The sequence below is a fragment of the Pteropus alecto genome, unplaced genomic scaffold (assembly GCF_000325575.1).
Source record: "Pteropus alecto unplaced genomic scaffold, ASM32557v1 scaffold3, whole genome shotgun sequence".
Classification (NCBI taxonomy): domain Eukaryota; kingdom Metazoa; phylum Chordata; class Mammalia; order Chiroptera; family Pteropodidae; genus Pteropus; species Pteropus alecto.
Window position 1 is genome coordinate 16,138,748 of NW_006442484.1, and position 23,141 is coordinate 16,161,888.

The 23,141-nt window shown below is 36.4% G+C and overlaps 1 protein-coding gene across 1 annotated transcript in view; it reads left to right on the top strand.

The window, feature by feature from the left end:
• The window catches only part of THSD7B (thrombospondin type 1 domain containing 7B), a 745,753-nt gene that overhangs the window by 711,916 nt on the left and 10,696 nt on the right, over positions 1 to 23,141 (top strand). Inside the window, exons 21-27 of the mRNA XM_015596500.1 lie at positions 2,117 to 2,262; positions 7,403 to 7,562; positions 8,432 to 8,605; positions 8,704 to 8,799; positions 11,068 to 11,150; positions 15,860 to 16,052; positions 19,792 to 19,879. Coding sequence (XP_015451986.1) covers positions 2,117 to 2,262; positions 7,403 to 7,562; positions 8,432 to 8,605; positions 8,704 to 8,799; positions 11,068 to 11,150; positions 15,860 to 16,052; positions 19,792 to 19,879 — 940 coding nt within the window. The remainder of the gene's footprint in view (positions 1 to 2,116; positions 2,263 to 7,402; positions 7,563 to 8,431; positions 8,606 to 8,703; positions 8,800 to 11,067; positions 11,151 to 15,859; positions 16,053 to 19,791; positions 19,880 to 23,141) is intronic.

A 23,141-nucleotide genomic window follows, 5' to 3' on the forward strand; every position in this document is an offset into this window, starting at 1 on the left:
CCTTCTTGCTTCTGTTATTAGGGGTCCCTCTTAGAATAATCATTACTGGGAGACAGTCATTTGCTTGAGTATTCCACCCAGTTCAATGTTTAGAATCTCAGGTAGTATTTGACCACTGTCACTGGATAGGCATCACCCTTGTTCTCTTGCCCGTGTCTCCCAAGCATCATGGCTAAACCTGCAGCCTCTGGAGCAACACTTTGAGTATGAATTCTGTTCTGCAACTTACTAATTTTTTGACCTTAGACAAGTGACTTAAACTCTCTGTACCGCACTTCTCTACTAAAATATGGAAATTGACAGGATTTTCCTCCAGGATGGTTATGATTATTAAATGAATCAGTGTCTATACAATATTTAGAATATTGCCTAGCATGTGGTACCTGATCAGTAATTGTATTGCTATTATTATATTATCACGTATTTTCAGACACCAGATAATATCATGTAGGTAATTTATGGATATATGAATTAAACAAATATTCAATTAGTGCTTAATGCTATAAAGCACCATTTTAGAGACAAAAGCCCAAATCTCAAGGAATTTAGAAGCCAGTGATGAGAACTTCTTGGTTTTCTTCAATAGTCTTCTCAGAGAGCATTAAGTTGGCACCAAATCTATGATAATATTTTGGTGGCCAGTAAGATGTCTAGTCAACTGAAAGTGTGAGTCACCCTTGCTTGTCCTTGAACTTGAGGGCATCTGAGAATTGTTTCTACCCAGGGCCTTCAAGTGAATTCTACATAAAAGTGAAATCATCACTAGCTTTCCATTTCTCTTAAGATATAAATGTAGAATCTTGGGAACTGACTAAAAGACCCCACTTTTAATGGCTTTTACAGCACTCCCTCAACCTAGTCTCCTCCTAGCTCTCTCTGTTCCAACTGTCACTAGCCTCTGTCAGTTCCTCAGATGTGTTTTGCTCCTTTTCATCTCATGACCTCACAACCTCTTTCTTCTTCATGGGACAGTCTCTGTATATTGTGTCTGGCTTGCATTCCTTAAGATTTCTGCTTTAAGCTCAACTGCTCAAGGAAATGTGCTCAGGTTCCTTCCCAGACTGGGCTGCATCCTCATAACATTTTCTAGTAGAATCTTCTGGTTTTCTTTTAATAGTTATCACAAATACAATTACATAATTAACTTTAAGAATTAGGAAGGCATTGTACTTACAGCTATTAATAGTAATGAAATCACATGCATATAGTACCTCATCGGGAAAAAAAAAAGTGTAAGGAAAAGAGTGGGTGGGAGAGAGATCAAGAGAGAGAAACAGGGACACTTAACTTCCATCCACTATTCCATAGAATGAGCTCATGACCTAATGAATAAGAGTGGGCATAAGTTGGCATGGGAGCCCTGCTCTTTCCTTGGCTATTCTTACTAACCAATTTTCTTTCACTGTGAAATGGAATACCAACATTTGAACAGGTTTTTTAAACATCATGGCTCCTTCATATAAGCCAACAACTTTATCTTGTGCTCAATGAAAAAAGAAAATGGTCTTAAATGCCAGGAAAATTTACCATGTTGAATTAATTGAGGAAAACTATTGGGACCTCGGCGTGGCACCTTCCTAGGGAATTTTCTAGGGTGATTTGGATTGTTTGCAATTTTTTACCTTACTTTCTAATTTAGAACCTAAAAGACAAAGAAGATGCAACTCTTTTTAATATTTATAATCCTGGCCTAAAATATAAGTTCTGTTAGGGCAGAAGTTACACCTGGCAATTCCATTACATCCCTAGCACATAGTAGGGCCTCTATCATACTGGAGCTTAATATGCTTTCAGTTAAGCTTAAATGTTTGTTGAACGAATTAACATTCTGCCAATGTTTATAGGACCAGTTTATTTGGCAACAATACAGTTTGTATTTAGGAACACTAAAGAAGCAGAAGACAGAATTTCAGATCCTTAAGCATTATACAGATCTTAGATAACCTGTATATCTGTAGATACCTAAATTAAAATGGCAGAAAAACTGAAAGCTGGACATGACAAAGTCCAGTGTATTTTAATAAAGACTTAAGTATGTGAGGCAACATTCTGTCCTTTAATTCCCTTTCTAAGTCAAACTCTAACTGAAAAGCTGACACCTTCCTTATCATTTTAGGTCGAATGAGCCGAACACGATTTATCATGATGCCAACCCAAGGAGAGGGCCGGCCATGCCCCACAGAGCTTACCCAGCAGAAAACCTGCCCAGTGACCCCCTGCTACAGCTGGGTCCTCGGCAACTGGTCTGCGTGTAAATTGGAGGTAGGTCGTGTAACACTTGGAAATGCTTTCCAATATATCCAAAGCATTTGTCTGGCAAACCTGTGTGCTGATGGAATAAATTACACAGCAGCAGGAGCCTAGCACAATGTATTTTTATGCAATAGAGAACATGAAAAAATACAATCAAGTGACTTAACCTCAAGCAGAGCAATACTGCTAGGAAAATATATAGCCATTCATTAGTCACTGATTATAATAGGCAGGGTCATGGGACTTTCAATCTCTTTGGCATCCTCAAGAATTCTCTGTTACTTTCCTAGCTTATTGGAAATATCGAAATATTATTTAATTAGGCAAAAGCCTGATGCTGTGGAAATGCACAGCTTTCTGTAGACTGTTTTTTTTTTAAAGAGTCACTTTTAGGCTTAGACGAAATCTTGCATATGGGTAGAAAACCAAAAGCATATGAAAGTTATATTTTAACATTATTACACAAACCAAGGTTACTACATTTTCCTCAATGATTACTTTTTTATTGACCTGAAATATAAATGCCTAGCAACATGATAATATGTCACATACCTAGAGCTTTTGCTATATCAGCAAAGATCCTCTACTGCATTTTCTCTCTGGCTTCTTGTGAGAAAAAGCACATTGATTTTTTCTATTTTCTTTAATATTTTATCTTTCAGTTTATATTCCAAAGCATATTTTAATTAGATAACAATAATTTTGATTATGCATTAAGAAATCTGTATAGTATTTTTATAAAGATGTTTAGTGTTCATGTCAGGATGACATTGTCATGTAGTATTATTATCTTGCAGAAGTTAAATGCCTATGTATTATAATCCTAGAGAAATGAAAATGTGTGGTACTTTTGTTCAGTCTCCTTTTGACAGAGAATAAGGTAACCATGCTAAGTAACTCAATAGTAACTCGATGGCTTTACATATGAATACTTTGTCTACTAGTCCAAAATCTTTTATCTTAAATCTTCAACAATTTTTAAATGTTTTTGGAATCATTTACAATTAAGACAATGGAAGGAATGTTTCTCCTTATAATTGTGATAACTATTGACAGAGTGGAGCAAATAAGCTGAAATAATTAAGGAGCCCATTGCAGGAGAAAGGAGAGAAAAGAAATTTAGGAAAAAAGGAAGGAAGGAAGAAAGATTGACAAATTCCGTGCTCTAAGTCTTACCAGACATACAGCTGTTACTATACCTTATCTTTTCTTTTGTATTTTCCCTTTTATCTCCAGGTGTCAAGAGCCCTTTTTTTTTTTTCTTTTGATAGACAAGTCTGCTTTCTTGTCTCATGGGAACATTATGAGGAAATGCCAAATGGGTTATTTCATTTTGTTGTCCCCTACTGAGTTTTTGCCAGATCCACAGGGGTAAGAATGGCGCGTTGTGAACAGTCTCTGTAGCAGTGCTAGTGGGGACTGAGGGATTGTGGCATCTGTTAGCAATCCCCAGTCTCGTGGCCCTGGAGATTTCAAGAGCAGGTGGATCCAGAAACGTCAGAGCTGCCTCAGATTTCTAGATGAGATCTTCCCACTTACTGACGTCTCCACTTAGAGGAAACTCTGGATTTAGATCTCCTCAAGACAAAGCTCTCAAAAAACAAGTTTGTAGTTAATTGTTCTGGTGTGGGCACCTTACCCAAACATGGCCGATCAGCACTTTGCCCCACGAATGTGGAATGAAATTGAAGCTGTTCAAAGATACTGTATTCAGGACGTCACATTGTCCCACCTTGCAGATAAAGTCAATCACTCAGAAGCAAGAAAGAATAAAGAAGGTGACACAAAGAAAAGCAGAGGCAAAAGAGAAAGGGAATCATGATGATATTTAAGTTTTTCCTGGGTTCGAAAAAACTGCTTTTCTAAGCCTAACTGTGATCTCTTTGTGAGACAGATAACACAGTATCTTCAGTGAGTTGCTTTTTCTTAAATTTATGTGTAAGCTGAGTTTTCGGAATTAGTGATCCAAGTATACTATGGGCCTTTGCACACAAAAGAAAAAGACCTCTCACAACAACACTTCTGCTTCTCCTTGCCCTAGTATTTCCTAACCTACCAAATGTAGGTTTATAACCTGCTCATTCATTGAGGGTGGTGATATTCAAGTGGCTGATTGCTGTCAAGTATCACACCATAATAAGAGGAGCTTGCACAGGGCACAGTGGATGTGCCAATTCTGCCACTATCATAAGTGGAAAGAGATTAGCAAAATGAAATGTTTATCATCAGGCTTCACTTTTTTTTTAATGTTTTCTAACTCATTCTTTCGAAAATATAACATGTATTCACACATATGTTGATAAATCCAGCTCAGACTCAAGTCTAGCAGGCCTAATTTTGGTCAGTGTTCTGCCAATTCCTAACTCTGCAATTTTTGCAGTTTCTAACTTTCCAAGCCTGTTTTTGTTTTTGTTTTTGATTTTGCATAATACCTGGCAAAAAGAGCTTAATAAATTGTAGTTGCTATTATAATTTTAACTAAAACTATGATTGTGATTATTAGCATTATCTGCCTATCAATATCTGGTGATGCAAATTAAGAGTATACAAAAAGTATTAATGATCTGGACAGTGGAGAGTTAGTAAGAGAATCCTCGCTGTTGACATTCTTGCTCTAAGAAGCCCGGCTCTATTTTCAGACCCTACTGTGTAAACTCTCATGAATGAGATTGAATAAGTGCTTGCTTTGTGAGTGAAATTCTCATTCTGATGCTGATTTCTCTTTATATTGTGGCCATTGTATGGGAGACTAAGGTTCAATATGGATACATACTAGGAGCACATGATGGTCTATCTTGGTTTTTAAAATGATTCCCAATGCAGATTTATTTCCTTTCTTTTCCTTACACTCCATCTTCTGGAATGTTAGAACTCTAATCAAACTGCATCTTCTGTTACCTGAGGTTCCAGACAGTAGTGATTTCAGATTTCATACAGGCTGCCGTATCTTCAGATCCTCCCTCCAAGTACACAAAGTCTGATGCTCTATAGCAAAACTTACAACTTAGACAATTTGGTGATGGGTCCATCATCTGGAATAACAGGTTATAAGAGAGAATTCTCCCTAAAAAAGAAATTGAACATACACTAGTTATTTTCCACTTCAGGGAGTAAACATTTACTAGAACATTTACTTTGAATCTACTGTGAACTGATTTTGAACCTCTACTTATCTCCAAAAAATACACTTAGATCCACAATTAGGGTGCATTTTTTTTAAAAATTTCACAACAGCCATAGAATTGATTAGAGCAATTACGAGGTTGAGGTTTTGATAAATCAAGTGTGGAATTGCTATCTTAGATAAGTAAATCATAATTCTTGTTAAAACATCTCTAGAAGAGAATGGCCCTAGTTTATGTGCCTCTTAAGATTCTTTAGACTTTAAGTCACTACAACTTGGACCTCCTCCAAGTTGTACTTTTTTTTTTGCCAATGTCTTTGAATCCTAATTACCTTGTGTAAATAATATTTCTCAGCAGCCACTGCGTACCAACCATCCTGCACGTCTAGTGGTCCAGTTACAACCTGCCTTTGACACTCAGTAGCTGCTGCCACAGTGCCTTGATTTGATGGAGCTCAGCAGACCCATCAGCACCTGGATTCCCTGTTTCATGCCCTGGAACACTGTCCTGTCTAGTATAGCTGACCACCTTATCCTTCTTTAGTCCTCCCACTGCAAGAGCCACAGCAGCTCTAAGGCCTAGCAATGCAGTTTCTGAGTCTTGCGATGGGGAAAGGGCAAGGAGATGAAACCCAGTTTTCCAGTGCAGAACAGTTATCACAGTTACTTAATATCAGGTTAATGGGTTGCAGCATGTAGCATCCTTGACTGCAGCAACACAGGTGCAAAGGTGCAAGGTCAATCGGTCTCTCTTTTCCCCTCCCTCTTTTCCCCTCATCCTCTCCTTCCCTTCCCCCCCCCTTTTCCCTCTTCCCCTCTCCCACCATAATGCCAGTGGTAGTCATAAAGGCTATAGCTCTTTCACCATCTTCCAGACTAATGGAGGCTGATTAGCAAACCTCGAAAGTATAGAGGAGTTAATACTTCCTGGGATGAAAGTTTATCAATGAGAAGTGGATCCAAGGAGGAGCTTGCATTTAAAGGCCTCTCCTTTCATCCTCCCTTGCCCTGTCATGGATGGTACTGAGGTATGGTAATACCATGTAGCCTGAGAGAGTTATAGGTGACTAAGAAAGTAGCTCTTTCTCAGAGAAGTTGAGGCCAGTTTGGTAACACACTACCTCATATTCACTTTCCCTCCGTTCCTGCTTCAGTTCTTTTACCCTCACTCAGCAGAAAAGCTTTGCCTTAGTCTCTGCTTTCTATGATATTTATGCAAAAACAGAGCTATCATCTAAAGTTATTCAAATATCCAATGGACTTCTGTTTGAAATATAAGCACTTGACTAAAACTAAGAAGAAAAGGCCTGTCTCATGAGTAACTGCCAAAAATTTTATAGTAGGAAACCTTTGATTAGGTAGATGTTTGGGCCAGATAACTGCCAAGAGCCTTTCAGTTCTAAGCTTCTGTTTCTGTGAGACACTACACCTTTTTTTTTTTTTTTTAATGTCCCAGAATAATCTGAGTGGGATTTGTATGAAATATCTTCAGTGAACATTATTCATCACAGAAGGCATGCTGAGAAAACGACTTCTCATGGCAATAGAGAAAATCAGTATTGTGCTGGAAACCCCAATCTAATCCATTTGAGAAAGGATTAAATTCCCTACAAGAGAAAAACAAGCAAAATAAAAGAGAAATGTATGCCCTGTGGCTGCACAGGCTCTCTTGGGGGAGCAGATTATAGGTTGGGTCATTTTATTACATATACCTAGACAAATTATGTATTGTTTTTCTTTTTCAATTAATCCTGGCTGAGTTCCAAAATGATTTGTCATTTTGTGAGTACATAAATTCCATGGGGTAAATTTGCATTTCTACTTCACAACTTCTCTATCAGCTCCAGAAAAATTGCTCAGTGAGGCTTTATTGTCAACAACTGAAAAATAAAAAATAAAAACTCCCAAGAGGAGGAATCTGCAGAAACATACAACTAGGGTTTTCTTGAGCAAGAGGTGGCAGTAGCCAAAACTCTGAGATGCTAATTACTTGGGTAATTTTGACAGTATCCTTTCTTCTTACAGGGTGGAGACTGTGGGGAAGGGGTCCAAATCCGCAGCCTTTCCTGCATGGTCCACAGTGGTTCAGTCTCTAATTCGGCTGTACGTGTAGATGATGCCCTGTGCAAAGATATGCCCTTTCCAGATGGCATCCTGAAACAGCTGTGTTCTGTGCCTTGCCCAGGTATGTAATTTTAAATAATCACAAGTGCCTCCCATGTTGATCTTATTTATTTTCTGTTATCTTTTTTTTTTTTTCCTGGAGAAGCTCTATCTCATCAATATTAAAGTTTTTAATTAACTTTAATTCATTTTTAATTGTGCTTATCACTTTGGAATGTACCTCCAGCTTCAAAAAGTAGGCAAGAAGAAAAGGGAAAAGTAGTCAAAAGTAGGCAAGAAGAAAAAAAAAAAAAAGGACTGAACTTGGAAATTTAAGAGCTAAGTTAGAATCTTCATTCTGTCACTTCCCTGGTATTCTACCTGAGGAGTATGCTCTAACCTCTTTGAGCAATGTTTGCTCCACCTAGAAAATGTGTTAATAGTACCTGACCTGACAGCATCTAGCACAAAAATTGTTGACTGAATCCATGAATGGATGAACCTCTGGGGGATGGCATGGTGGGGATGAGTAAGGCAATATGTTTATGACAGCAGTCTGTCAAATGGTCAAGTTTATGTGATTGTGAAGGTCATTATTAGTTACATGATATGAGTTTATTTTAATTTTAATAAAAGGACATATGGCATAAGTTATCCTTATAGGATGGCATGTAACACATGTGCATGCATGTAAATACATATACATACATATGTACATATATACACATGTGTGCGTTCAGTTTATTAAACTCATCATTCTTTAGGCCCAAAGATATTCCACTGCAATGACTGACTTACTCTCTCTATATAGTTTCTGTGAACACCAATTTTATCATGTTAAGCTGCTCTTTGAAAACTTAATTACTATAATGCTTACATCTGTCCATGTAAAGGCTGTCAAGTACCAGTTTCCATGTCGTTTCCCCCTTTCTGTGCTGCACAATCATCCAGGAGACTGCCATTTAACAGAATGGTCAGAGTGGAGCACGTGTGAACTAACCTGCATCGATGGAAGGAGCTTCGAGACATTGGGCCGCCAATCTAGGTCAAGAACATTTATAATTCAGTCTTTTGAGAACCAGGACAGCTGCCCCAAGCAGGTTCTAGAAACACGCCCTTGTACAGGTACCAAGAGCACTTTTCAGTTCTCAGCTTTGATTGATTAATGTTTATTCTTTTTTTTTTTATGTGAGGTATAATAGATCTGATATATTTGCTTGCAGGAGGCAAATGTTATCACTACACATGGAAAGCAAGTCTTTGGAACAATAATGAACGAACCGTATGGTGCCAACGTTCAGATGGCATTAATGTCACAGGTATTCCTACCTACAATTCGTGTGGGCACTTCAAAAAGATCTCCGAGTGTTGCTGTTTGTGAGAAGAATTAGCTTAGAAATTATAAGTAAGGAAAGACTGGACAAATGGCCTTAGATGATCCTCATGGCAAATTGTCATTAGACCTTTGCATCTCAGAAAGCAAACAATTCTATTGGAAGACCATAATATATCACACAGCTTAAAGAAATAAGCCAAAATACAATAAAATTTCCTTAAATATCTGAGACAAAGACTGAAAAACACAGGTGCTAGCTTAAAACAATGGTCTCTAAAATTTTAAATCGTGTGCTTTCTTAGTAAAAAGTTTTTGAAGACATACTCAACATATGTTTCCATGCTACTATGCTTAGATATCATTAAAACATGCAGAAACTGGAATTAAAGGGTTTATTAGAATATAAGAAAGTTTTAAATATTATATTTGTTAATCGTACCAAAAACTTGTTTCCTGCAAGTTATAGATGCTTTTATTCAAAACTTAGTTTTGCAATACTGTGCTAGTCATGATTATTTAATATCTGAATATAAACTGAGGGAAGTGGTCTTCAATCATGATACTGTATACAGTTTGATCTACAAATAGCATTCTCAATAATTTTAAAGGTTTTTTTATGCCTTTTCAGAGAAAATTAAATTGCAATTATTTTTATTTAGTACTGGGCTGACAAAGAACATATCGTAGGACTGGAATTGTCAGCTCTGTCTCTTCCTTGTATATCTGTTTTTGCATTTGGTAATCCTCTTAATCCATAGTTTATTCATACAATAATTTGTTTTAAGCTACTTGTCAATTTTATATGTTATTGTTAAAACTAAATAGACTAGAAATATACCTAACTAGGAACACAGAAAGCATCATACTCTACAATATGATGAGAGTCAGAGAGGTGAGGGTTGCACTATCAAATTCTCTGCACAGAGTACTTCATCCCCAAAGTACAACATGTGGACACCTGATGGATGAGCTCCGGTTGCTAGTATCATTGTCTGCTATTATTATTAATATTATTAGAACTTAATTTCATTCTTAAAATTTAAACAGTAAATATTGTATAAACTATATAAATTCAAATATTTTCTTCTCAGTTCCCAAAAGAGCCTCTCTGAGCTTTGAGATGCACACTCTGAGCTCAGGGGCGCACACTCTGAGCTCTGGAGATCACTGTTTAAAGAGTGGAAAATCCCCCTCCAAACACAGTAGCAACAGGACTGTGTGGTTATTGCCACTACTGCTCAAAGTAATAAATCCACACCTAAGTGCTAATTCTGGAGTGTGGGATTTGTTTGTTTATTGCTGTATGAATTATTTTATTTTCCAAGTAATAGAATTTAGCTGCTTCATTCTTAGGGTAAGTGTAGATCTCGCTGTTTTCTGCAGTGACTTACACCCAAAGCTTTTTTCTAGCTGCAAAATCAAACTGTAACTGGTTTACAATTATAGTAATGCAAAGGCTAGAATCTATAAATGCAACCAGTATTATAAATAAGGCTTAAATACTGCCCTAAAATAGTATGTAATTTCTTAGCTTGTACCTTGAATCCAGAAAGGCAAGACTTATATGTAAATGATTTTCAGATTACAGAGGCATGCATTATCCCATCTATTTTCAAAAAAAAATTAATGAGTACTATGTCAGATATATGGTTGTCACTCTTAGAGAATATATTCCTCCATTCTTAGCCTTTCATATACCTAAATCATTTGCTCTTAAAAATATGTGTGGGGTTGATGTGTGTGATGTTTGTATCCTCGTTGAAATACATTTAAAAATGTCACCAAAATGTTTGTCCCATAAATTGATTAGTGGCCTTATTTTAGCATTTGTTTGTTGAGAATTAGCCTAGTGCCTAGTTGGGTTATTCTGGAACTGTAGAAAAATACGTGTAGAATAAGTCTCCAGTAGATGTATTTTCTGCTCCTGAACTTAAATTGAGATTTCACTAATTCTTTTACTGATGCTGGCACCCATAGACCTTGCCCTCAAGCATAACCATATGATAGCATCACATCACCAGTGAGCAGGTATAAAAAAAAATTTACTGTAAATATCTTCTGTTAGCACAGCCTCCCATCTCAAACAATCTATCCTGGAGTAATCAATAAAATAAGACTGGACCATATGTCAGCAAATGGATTTAAAAAAATGATACTGTTACAAAATGGTCAGTGCCAGAGAGGAAAACAAAATGTTTTTTAATGTTTATCATAGAAAAATCTGCAAATGATCGTGGGATTTCCTTTGTAGGAGGCTGCTCCCCTCAGGCACGTCCTGCTGCTATTCGACAGTGTAATCCAGCCTGCAGAAAACCTTTCTCCTACTGTACACAGGTGAGTCATGTACTGGAGACTTCTACAAGTATTTTAATTACTGTGTTATACACATGCTGTTGGGTGTTTTCCAGTCTGCTACAGCCAGCAGCAGTTCCATGTGCCCATGATACCATCTAGAGGCATTTGCAGGACTAATCACAACTACTAAGAATTTCTTTGCAGGGCCATGTATTAAAGCAAGCAATCATTAGGCAAATCTGTGTTTCAGTTATCTAATTTTATTAGCTCTATTTAACAATACATGTTCTCAGCTGATATATTCCTCCATTCTTAGCCTTTCATATACCTAAACTATTTTGAAAAATATTATAAATACATGTTCTCATTTGCTAAGTGTTACTTAGTAAAATTGATTACACTATAAATGCTATAGTGTAAGTTTTTAGTTCATTTTAAATAAGTTAAATATATGCCTATGGATAAAAATTATATATGTGTGTAAACACACACATATATTTAATTTTATTTTTCAATTAGAGTTGATATACAGTAGTATCATAGTGATTAGACATTTATTTAAGTTATGAAGTGATCACCCAGATAAATTTATCTGAAACCATACACAGGTCCTACAATATTATTGACTATATTCCTTATGCTATACTTCATATCCACATGATGATTTGTACCGATTTGTACTTCTTAATCCCTTCCCCTTTTTCACCCAACCCCACACCCAACTGGTAACCATTGAAATGCTCTCTGTATTTATGAGTTTTAGTTTTATCTATTTATTTTGTTCTTTAGATTACACATTAAATGAAATTATATGCTATTTGTATTTTTCTGTCTGACTTACTCCATTTAGCACAATACCCTCTAGATGCATCCATGTTGTTACAGATGACAAGATTTCATTCTTTTTTATGGCTGAGTAATATTCCATTGTATATATGTACAACCTTCTTTATCCATTGATGGACACCCTCTATCCTCCAGGTAGCCTCCATATCTTGACTATTGGAAATAATGCTGCAATGAACATAAGGAATCACATGTCCCTTTGAAGTAGGATTTTAAATTTCTTTGAATACATGCCCAGAAGTAGGATAACTGAGTTCTTCTTTGTCTCTTGTTATAGCCTTTGTTTTAAAGTCTTTTTTTGTCTGATATAAGTATCACTACATCAGCTTCTTGTTTGTTTCCAGTTTCATGAAATATCTTTTTTCATCCCTTTGCTTTCAGTCTGTGTATGTCTTTCAATCTGAAGTGAATCTCTTGTAGGCAGCATTTTTGAGGGTCTTGTTTTCTTTTCCATTCAGCCACCCTATCTTTTGATTGGAACATTTAATCCATTTACATTTAGAGTAATTATTGATACATAGGTATGTAGTTATTGCTATTTTATTATTCATATTTTTTATCTTTTTTCTTCTTAAAGAAGTCCCTCTAACATTTCCTGTAATACTACTGGCTTAGTGGTGATGAACTCCTTTAGTTTTTCTTGTCTGGGAAGTACTTTATCTGCCCTTCGATTCTAAATGATAGTTTTTCTGGGTAAAGTAATCTTGGTTGTAGGTCCTTGCTTTTCATAACTTTGAATATTTCCTGCCAATCCCTTCTGGCCTGCAGAATTTCTGTTGAGAAACCAATTGACAGTCTTATGGAACTCCCTTATGAATAACTACTTTTCTCTTGCTGCTTTTAAGATTCTCTCTTGTCTTTAACATCTGGCATTTTAATTATGATGCCTCTTGGTGTGGGCCTCTTGAGGTTCATCTTGTTTGGGGCTTTCTGGGCTTGTAAGTCCATTTCCTTCACCAGCTTAGGGAAATTTTCCATCATTTCTTCATAGATTTTCAATTCCTTGGTCTCTCTCTAGTACTCCTATGATATGAATGTTGGTATGCTTGATGTTTTTCCAGAGTTGCCTTAAATTATCCTCATTTTTTAAATTCGTTTGTTTTTGCTGATTGGGTGTTTTCTGCTACCTTCTCTTCTACATTGCTGATTTGATCTTCTGCTTCATCTAATCTGTTGATTCCCTCTAATATATTCTTTATTTCAGTTATTGTATTCTTGAATTCTGACTGGTTATGTTTTCTATATCCATATTGTATATGTCCTATCTCTTTGTTGAAGTTCTGAGATTATTGAGAATCCTTATAACCAGTGTTTTGAAATCTGCTTGTCTCCATTTTTAGTTTTTTTTCCAGGAGCTTTGTTCTGTTCTTTCATTTGGGACATGTTTCTTTGTATCTCCATTTTGGCTGCCTCCCTTTGTTTCTATGTATTAGGTAGAGCTGCTATATCTCTTGGTCTTACTAAAGTGGCCTTATGTAGTAGGGGTCCAGCGGCACCGTCTCTCTGGTCACTTGAGCCAGGTGCTCCCCTCCTGTTGTAGTCGAGCCTTGGTTGCTATTTCCACAATGGGAGGGATTGACCCTCAGGCTGATTATGAGGACTGGCAGTGACTACAGTGAAAGAGCTGATGTGTGGAGGCTGATTCTGTGGAGCAGAATTTGTTTAAGCAAGGTTCTAGGGCCTGCTCTTAAGGAGTGTTATTTGTGAAGGTGGTTGGGTGGTGCTCTTGTGTGATCTAAAGCTGGCCGCCAGGTGTATTGGTTCTGGGGTCCCTTTTGTGAGGGACTCTGTTGCCAGCTAAGCTCACTTGCTGCCTTTTCCTGCCAAGAACCACTTGGTATGATCTACAAAGTGATCTTCAGATGGTTGCCACTTGTGCTGGACTTAGAGGTGCCTAGGAGAGGCTCAGCCACAAACCGAGGCTGGTTGCTGCTTGTTTGGGGTTTGTAAACCTTTGAGAATATTTTAAAAGAGTCCATAGCATGAGCCAAGACAGGCCATTTGTATGGAAAAGCCACCGGAAGTGGCTTAGGTGGGCCCACAAATTGAGTGAGGTGGGGTCTGAGGGAATCACCAGGGTATGGCCAATGGTATTGTTGAAGTTGATGGAGATTCAGATAAGGTACGCACCTTCTTGTGCAGGCTGAGTTGGGGTAAGGACTCAACAAAGGAACACTGGCTTCTGCCAGCACTTATGTCTGGGAGAAAGCTGTCCCTCTAGCTCTGACCCTGAAGCAAAGCAATTCAGTTTCTCCCCATATGTTCCTGGTGCCTTTCAAGCTGCTGCCTCAGGAAGAGCAAGTAAGTCCATGCATGGGCCCTTTAAGTGGAGAACCTTAGACTCCAGCAGCCTCAGTCTCACTCAGCTACAATCTCTTCTGGTTTTCACAGCCTGAAGTTGTGGAGACTTCTTTTCCTGGCACTAGAACCCTAGGCTGCGGAGGCTGGCGTGGGCCTGGGACCCCTCACTCCTCTGGGGGGACCTCCGCAGCGGAGATATTTTCAACTGCCACACGTGGGTGTGAGACTATCCCATTTGGTGTCTCAGCCCCTCCTACCAGTCTTGATATGGCTTCTGTATTTCCTTAGCTATAGGACTTCTGTTCAGCTAAACTTCATGCGATTCTCAATGATGGTTCTGTAATTTTGATGATGTGAGAGGCGGTTAGCATAGCCCTTACCTACTTTGCCATCTTGACCAGAAGCCTATATTTTTTTAAGCAAAAAAAAAAAAAAATCCTTCTCCCTTAATTCCCATCCACTACTGTTCAGGAATTAATGTAAAATTTATAATGTATTCTAATCAATGGCACCCATGATGTGCAGTGCATATATAAAATTTTTAAAGTTATGTTATGGTCTCATAGGCATGTGCCTTTGGTGAAATCTTCTTTTGCTCCACTTGGGCTGCCCTCCTTGAGTGCAAAACCAAGCCTACAAGTGGAGAGGTAGTTCAGACTAGTTAGTAATCAATAGCAGAAGGTGAGAGAGAGAGAGGCATTCAGCAGCTGGGGCAGCAACAGAGCTTAAAGAGCACATAACTTAAAGAAGATATGTGCATACATATATACAATGGGATATTACTCAGCCATAAAAAAAAGAATAAAACCTGCAACAACGTAGATGCACCTAGAGGGTACTGTGCTGAGTATAATAAGTCAAACAAAGAAAGACAAATGCCACATAATTTCATTTATATGTGGACTCTGAAGAAAAAAATAGACAAAACAGAAACATAGATACAGAGAACATTTTGATGGTTGCCAGATAGGAGGGGGTTGAGGGGTTGGGTGAAAAAGGGGAAGGGATTAAGAAGTACAGACTGGTAGTTTCAAGGGGATATAAAGTATAGCATAAGGAATATAGTCAATAATATTGTAGTAATTCTGGTGTCAGGTGGGTACTAGATTTATCTGGGTGATCACTTCATAAGTTATATAAATGTCTAATCACTGTGTTGTACACCTGAAACTAATAAAATATTTTGTCAACTGTAATTGGAAAATAAAAATATTAAAATTAGGTATGTACATAATTCGCATTGCTTTGCTTCTCAGTATCAAGGGCAGGTTGGAATGAGTGGGAGGAAGAATTGAGGATAATTTGATTAAATGTCAAACATCTCTATGAGAGAGAAGAGGATGTAGTTATTGACAAAGAATTGTGATTTTATGTTTGGAAGGTGTAAGAATCGTAAACCATTAGGAAAAGCTGATGATTTATTTAAAGGCTGCTTTTGGAATTCAGAAAGATGAACTACTTATTGGATTTTCACTCTTTGGCAAGTGTGTTGCTGAAAAACCCTAATTGCCATGACATATGCAAATATCGAGTGATTCTGACATTATTTTTTCATCTGCACAACTTACTGTGTAACCATAAAAATATTTTTTATGCTGTAGGGCGGAGTCTGTGGTTGTGAGAAGGGCTATACAGAGATAATGAGATCAAATGGTTTTCTGGATTACTGCATGAAAGTACCTGGCTCAGAGGATAAAAAGGCTCATGTGAAAATCCTTTCAGGAAAAAACAGACCTGTGAATTCAAAAATACATGATATTTTTAAAGGGTGGTCTCTTCAACCCCTTGATCCAGGTACGTTTCAGTTATGAGTAAAAAATGTAAATTTTCTCATTGGGGATTGGGTTTCATATTTTTTACCACTGTCCATAACAAAGAATGGAGGGAAGGAAACAGAAGAGAGGGAAGAGGCAATATAGTTTAGTTTAAGGTTCCTCAAATTTGAGTGCTGTATATGATCTCTCTTAAATGTAAAATGTTTTCATGGATGGTTGAGGATCAGTCTGTCAACCCCCATCTAAGAGATGCGGAATTAGGTAACCAAAATAATAACCTTTAAAATATATAAATTTTAAATTCTCTCTGCAAATGTGTATGGTTTTAAATTAAAAGCAAAAATAGGAATATATTCTCAGCAGCACGCAGATACCTTAGGAAATGTCCAGGGACTCTGTCTGGTTTGAGAAACAGTAGTGAAATGATAGCATCAGTTTCAAGGCAGACAGAACTTGTAGATATCATGGCTCAGACTGTACCTGTTTGGAGATTATGATTTCATAGATGAAGAAATTAATCTAGAAGCACCTACCCTGCAGGATTATTGTGCGTACTAGCACAGTGTCAGACCTGTAGGGCTCAGGAATTGGTGGTTATTAAGGACAGTAATGAATTTTTTTTTTTTTTAAGTATTTAAGGGCAATTCACTACTCAAGTCACTACCAGAGTCTCTTACTCTTTAGCTAATTTGAATCAACAATCATCGTCTCTGTGGCTGCATTTAAAGGATTATTTACCAAAGTTCTCTAGGCATTACCGAGGGCGGTTTTACTCAGAATTGGGGTAGGATGCTCTTCTAGATGGACTTGCACGTTAAGCATTGGAAGAACAAGAATTAGATCCAGTCAGGGATTAAGCCAGGCTACAGCTTCATCCTCTGTATCTGGCAAGTCCTTACCTATTTAAGAGCATCAGCCAGAAAAACTCTAGTTGTGTTTTACAGAAAAGTTGCCTTCATTTTTATCAAGGTGACAGGTAGGATCTTAATAACTTGGCTTCTGACCTGTCAATGCTGGATGCAGGAGAAAATCCCTGGGTCACAAAGTGGAGTTGAATACCATATGGAGAAAGTAGCCTGGGCACACTGATGGCGGACAGTCTTCAAATTTGGAGCAAAGGTCTCAACAATTAGCTGACTTTTCCTGATAACATCCCACATTGCCATGACTTTGAGAGAATGCTGAAACAGGGAGAGGGGCGTGAGTGTTGAAATCAGAGAAGACATTTAAAACTTCTCTGAGTCAAGAGAGTAGGTTAAACACATGATCTTATCTACCTTTTCTGTTTCAAACCCCTTGGAATTACAGAGTCATTTTTTAAAACACTAGCATAGAAGAACATATTTTGAAGAATTTCTGAAAAATTTAAAGCAGATGGGACCTGATTTGCAGAAAAACGAGTAGAAATTAGCACCAAACTGGCACTGAAAAGAATTACCAGAAAGGAAACCTTGGAGAAAGTTCAAACTTAGAGTTAAGTGCACAGGTCAGAATTAGGCACTAATGTTCTTATTAATTAACTGAAGTAAGCCTTATATAACATACTTTCCCTAAATTCTCCCATGCCTTGCCCAGGAATGAAAATTAGATGCTTTCTGTGTACCCTGTGGTTCTGTGCTCATTATATTGCATGAATCATTTCATTTTCTTGAAACCTAATGAGATGCTATCATTCCCATTTTAGAGATGAGTCTGATACTGGCCAAATTATTTTGACCAAGATCACACCACCAGTAAGTGATAGAAAAGTTTGAAGGGCAGGTCATGAAGCCTTTACATAGCACTTGTTTCTTCCCACTTTATAAAGTGGGCAGAAAATGAAAGCAAGATACTCTGCCTATCATACATACCTCTTCTAAGAACCAAAATGCTACTAATGACTGAGCAAAGTGGCATAACTAACGGCATGGAGAGGAAAGAGACAAAACTTAAGCAAAATATAATTTTTTTCCTGGAATGATGTGCTTAAATGAAGCAAAAACCAGAGCCCAGCCCCAAAGGACCTTAGCTCTTGTGGGAGTAACAAGATGTACATACACTCTTTAACCAGCTTTTAAAGATGACCACAATATCTTAACTCACTTTTAATTCCCCTATATGTCTGGGCACACCATAAATGTTTAAAAGCATCTTGTTCATGTTGTGACTAAGTTAGGAGTAGATTTAACTTTGAAGGACACATGATATGAAATGTAGACAGGCTTACCTGTTGCCTGTGGACTTTGTTTCAGGAAGAGGATTAGGGTAAGGTTTCAGAAATATGAGTCTTCACATCCACGAGGTCCTTAAACTTTGGGGTTCTAATTAAAGCATATGTCATATCATGTGTGTATATATGTACATATACACATGTGTATATGTACATATATAAACTATTGTGTACATGTATATAAGAGAATATATAATATTTAGTCTGGGAAGAGAGTTTATAACTTCGTTTTCATAATTACAGTGTAAACTGGAGCAACCTATAGGAAGGCATTTAGGCAATATAGATCATCATTGTGACCTAAAATTTCTCTTAGGAATTTATCATACAATATATACACAAGTAATGACATTCATTACATGATTGCTTGTTATATAGAAAATGAGAGAAAACATGTCTATAAATAGAATAATGGATAAATAAAATATACAATTATGTAATACATATCATAGATAAAAAGAATGAAAAAATAGACCTTTATGAACTAGAATAGAAATATTTCCAACATATATTAAGTAAAAAAATAAATTCAAAGGGAGTGATATGCACCATTTGTCTTTAAAAAAAAATGTGTATGTATTTTGTACATACTCATGCTTGCATATGCAGAAACTGAAATGATTCACAAGGACACTGTTAACAGGGGTAGCTCCTGGCTAGGGAATTGAGAGAGGGTTGCAGGAAGACTAATATTTCACTAGATAACTTTTTTATAGTTTGAAGTTTGACTTTATCACTTATGTTATTATGAAAAGTTATACTCTTTTTTAAGTAACATACTTAAAGATCATGGACCACTTACCTCACCACGGGATTTAAAAGCGCTGGGTCCTTCCAATACTTCATTCAACTCTTTTAGGTGTAGGGGTAATAAGATTAAAGGTGCATTCTCACTCATGGAAGACTTTTTAATTACCAATTTAAAAACTCAAACTAGGGAATTTTATCATTGTTTCAAAGAGATCAGAATCAAAGCTTTGTTGAAAGCTTTATGACCCTAGACAAATACCATTACTTCATTGAAGCCTCATTCTAAAACCCAATTGAGGCTTGAAAGTGTCTTGTAAGCAAAAAGTATGACAGATAGTCATAATATAATTGAATGTAATTGTGAGTTTATTCCAAAGTGTTGTTTACAACAGATTTTGATTGTTTTTCATCCTACAGAAGCCTTTAGAATAAAATGCTGACATGTGTTTTTTGGACATGCTGTTAATTACATTCACAAAGTATAATAAACCTTCTGTTTGTGTATATCTTTCAGAAAGGAACATGGTTCCTTTGTCAGTACAATTCTAAGTTTAGTTAACTGTATGTTCACTTAAAATAGAGCAAAAATTATCCTGCCAGTTGTTAGATTTTATGAAGTAATGGTTGCCAGTGTTTGTTTAACATCATGAAAATTTTGATAGATTATCTTACATTTTCACTTTTTACTTTTGATAGCTGTCACATTTGGGTATTTCCACTTATGCCTTATGTAAGTCTCAGAATTCAGATGAGAAATAAAGCTTTTAAATGCTAAGCTTGTTATTTTCTCTTTAAACAGATGGCCGAGTAAAAATTTGGGTTTATGGCGTTTCAGGTAGTGGTTTTCTTATCATGATTTTCCTAGTCTTTACTTCCTACTTTGTTTGGTAAGTACTAATTATAGTTTATATTCCATGTTTTTATTGGCAGTATATTATACTAAAAGAAAACATGTGAGGATCATTAGCCATTATAACAGGACCTTGAACCCGCACATAATTACCAACAGTATTGTTAAATAGTTGAAATGGGAAATCATTATCATCCTCATTTGAAATAACATTCTTTAATTTGATTTTCTAATAACATCAGAAATTGCAAGAGACAAATCATTAGTCAAGACTGTCCCATTTTAGTATTAAATCTGTAGTTTTCAGTTTGGCATGTTTTCATTGGTATCTCCTGGCACCTCCAGGGGCCTGACACACAGGTCCTAGCCCCAGAGAGTCTCATTTAATTAGTCTTGCCTGTGGCCAGTTGTATGGATATTTAAAAGTGCCCCCAAGCAATTCTAATATGTAGCCAATGCTGAGAACCATTACTCTAGATAATTCTAGTTCTTAAATGGCCTATTTTAACCAGTTAGATTAAAGTGACCAGTTGGTTCAAACATGTTAGTACATTTTAAATAGAGCCAAGTGTTTATCTACACCAGTTGTGAGAGAATATTTGACTGTCAATTCCAAGAATCCCGTATTTTAAATGAGTAGTTTGGAAAAATTATTCTCAGAAAAGTATGATTAATTTGTTGTATGGAATATATTTTTGTTGATGAGCTGTTCTTGAAACCGAAGAGAAGTAAATACCTTTGGATGTTTTCAAGTGTATCGAGAATATTTTATTAGCTTCCTAAGCATAAATTTCAAAGGATTTTTTTTTCGGGGGAGGGCGGGATTTTCATGAGATCAAAATGTTACTTTACTTTTTTCTCCAAGTCAAGATATTTATATTTATCTGTCCCATAGACTACTTCTTTGAAAATTTTACCCATTTTAATCTAGATCCAAATCCAGCCTTTCTATATATTTCATCTCAAATTCTGTTTCCAGGGCTACACAGGTTCTTAAATTTTTGCCCTTGGTCAATGAAAGTTAGTGAAGAAAATAAGATGACTTTAATTCTTTCTGCCACCTATAGTGATTGATAGAAACTGAATCTCTAGAAATTGGATTTTTATCCAACTTATGTTTCCAGAGGGTGGTAGTGAAAACACTTTCAGTTAGTTATTCATCATTTAATCAAATGATTTAACCATTTTTTTATAGTTGAATTGATAAGTTTTTAAGTATTGCCTAGATCCTGTTTTAATGAACAACTGTGAAGGTCAAAGCCTTATATGAGATTCAGAGTGATAGGAAGCATTTACCACCAGAAAAGTATTAGTAAAAGAAGAGAAAGTATGATTGCAACAAAGTACATGAAGGTTTGACAGATGAGAAACTGCTCTCCAAGCAAGGGACTAAATACAGTGTGAGATAATCTATTATTCTTTAAAAGCCTGGATGTGTTCTAGTTGTTAATAGCCACATCGCCAATTCCAAGGCTCCCTCTTCTCTCAAATATCTAAGAGATCTAAAATTAACAGTAATGTTCAAATTTTGCCTTTTTACACTTCTTGATTCCCTCCAATTTAAAGTTATGTTAACCTTATTTCATTCCTTCAATGATAAGTATCTATTGGGACTCTTTCTGCATGACTATAGCCTCTGGTGATTAATTAGGTATATCACTGAATTCTGGTAAGAAACAATTTTCTAGATAAGTTTAATATTAAAAAAAAAAAATCAATGGAATTTCCACTCTCTTTCCAGTGACCAAATAACAAATATATGTACATTATTTCTTAATCTATTTTTCATCTTATAATCCCTCTTTGGGAAGTAACAATAGCACCACACTTGGACCATTACAAATGCTCCCTTTTCCAGTCTGTAGCCAGGTTAGTTTTCCTAAAACTTAGCCAGGTATCAGCCCCTTTCCTACTCAGACACCAGCAATGGCTTCTCATTGACAGCAAAATGAAAGTTGTGTTCTGGCTGCCTAGCCAGTCAACTAAAGTCTTCCACAGTTAGAACTCAAACAACTCTTTTTCAGCCTCATCTTCTCTTTCTTTATGCGCTAGACACTCTGGTGGGTTGTATAGTCCCAGAGGTACTTAGGTCCTCATTTTATCATTGAAGAAAATTTAAAAACACAAGATAAAATAGTAAATAGTATTTTGATAAAATAGTAAATTTCCTACTTTAATATTTAACTGAAGTGCTTATAGATTTTATGAAGTAATGGTTGCCAGTGTTTAACATCATGAAAATTTTGATGTTATACATTCACATCAATAATCCTATTATAAAATACTCATTTTGTCTAATTTCATAAGTTTTATTCAAAGTTTGCATGTATCTTTCAGATCATTATCACTGCTGTAGTCTCCCCTTCCAGTCAAATTTAGTTTTTCAAGTTTATCATATTTCCATCCCAATTGTTTGAAATATAGCACTTTTTTTCAACCTGTTTGTATTGCTGTTTCAGAGGTTTTATCCCAAGACCCAAGTACCTGTTCACGTATATTAGGAAAACTGGCTATTTTGTGTGTAGCGTGTGTGTGTGTGATCCCTATTTAAAAAAAAAAAACAAAAAAACTCTGTATTGCAAAGGTAGTTCCTCATACTATGAAACATTTACAGGGGTTGAATATAAAGCTACAATCTCTTTCTGAAAGATAATTTTTTTAGCAGTAACCTTATTCAGGGCACATAGCGTGGTACCTTCTAATTTTGCAAGGAAGCTTCAGCTTCCATGATTTACTTCTTATATCCCATTCATCTAGAATTAATTTTTCATCATCAGATATTGGCATTCCACCAGTTCTTCCCAGTAAAACTCAAATGCCAACGTTTTCCTTTTCAAACAGTCTAGAATAACTTGTCCATGCCTCCTCTCTTATGACATTTATTCCACGCTGGTATTGTAGTTATTTGTATATATTTGTATAAATATCTTCTTTCTCTACCAAACCCCAAGGACTCTATGGGAGGAAGGGGAAGACATGTAATGGCTATATTTTATTGACATTTTTCAGAGCACAAGTCTTATAAATATGTATTGAAGAAATGAATAAGTGGATGAATAAATGAGTGGTTAAGTAAAACAAAAATGTATTGCCCATGATTTTGAGAGACAGGTCAGGAAAAAAGTCTAATGGTTCATAATAATCTAATGAAGTGTTGCCATTATCCTCATTTTAAAGAAAGAGTAGGTGATCCTTAGAAAAGTTAAATACCTTATCTGAGGTCATCGGCCTAGTAAAATCAGTTCCAGGTTTGCCTAATCCCATAGTGCATGCTCTTTCCACCAGCCTTCCAATCCCTG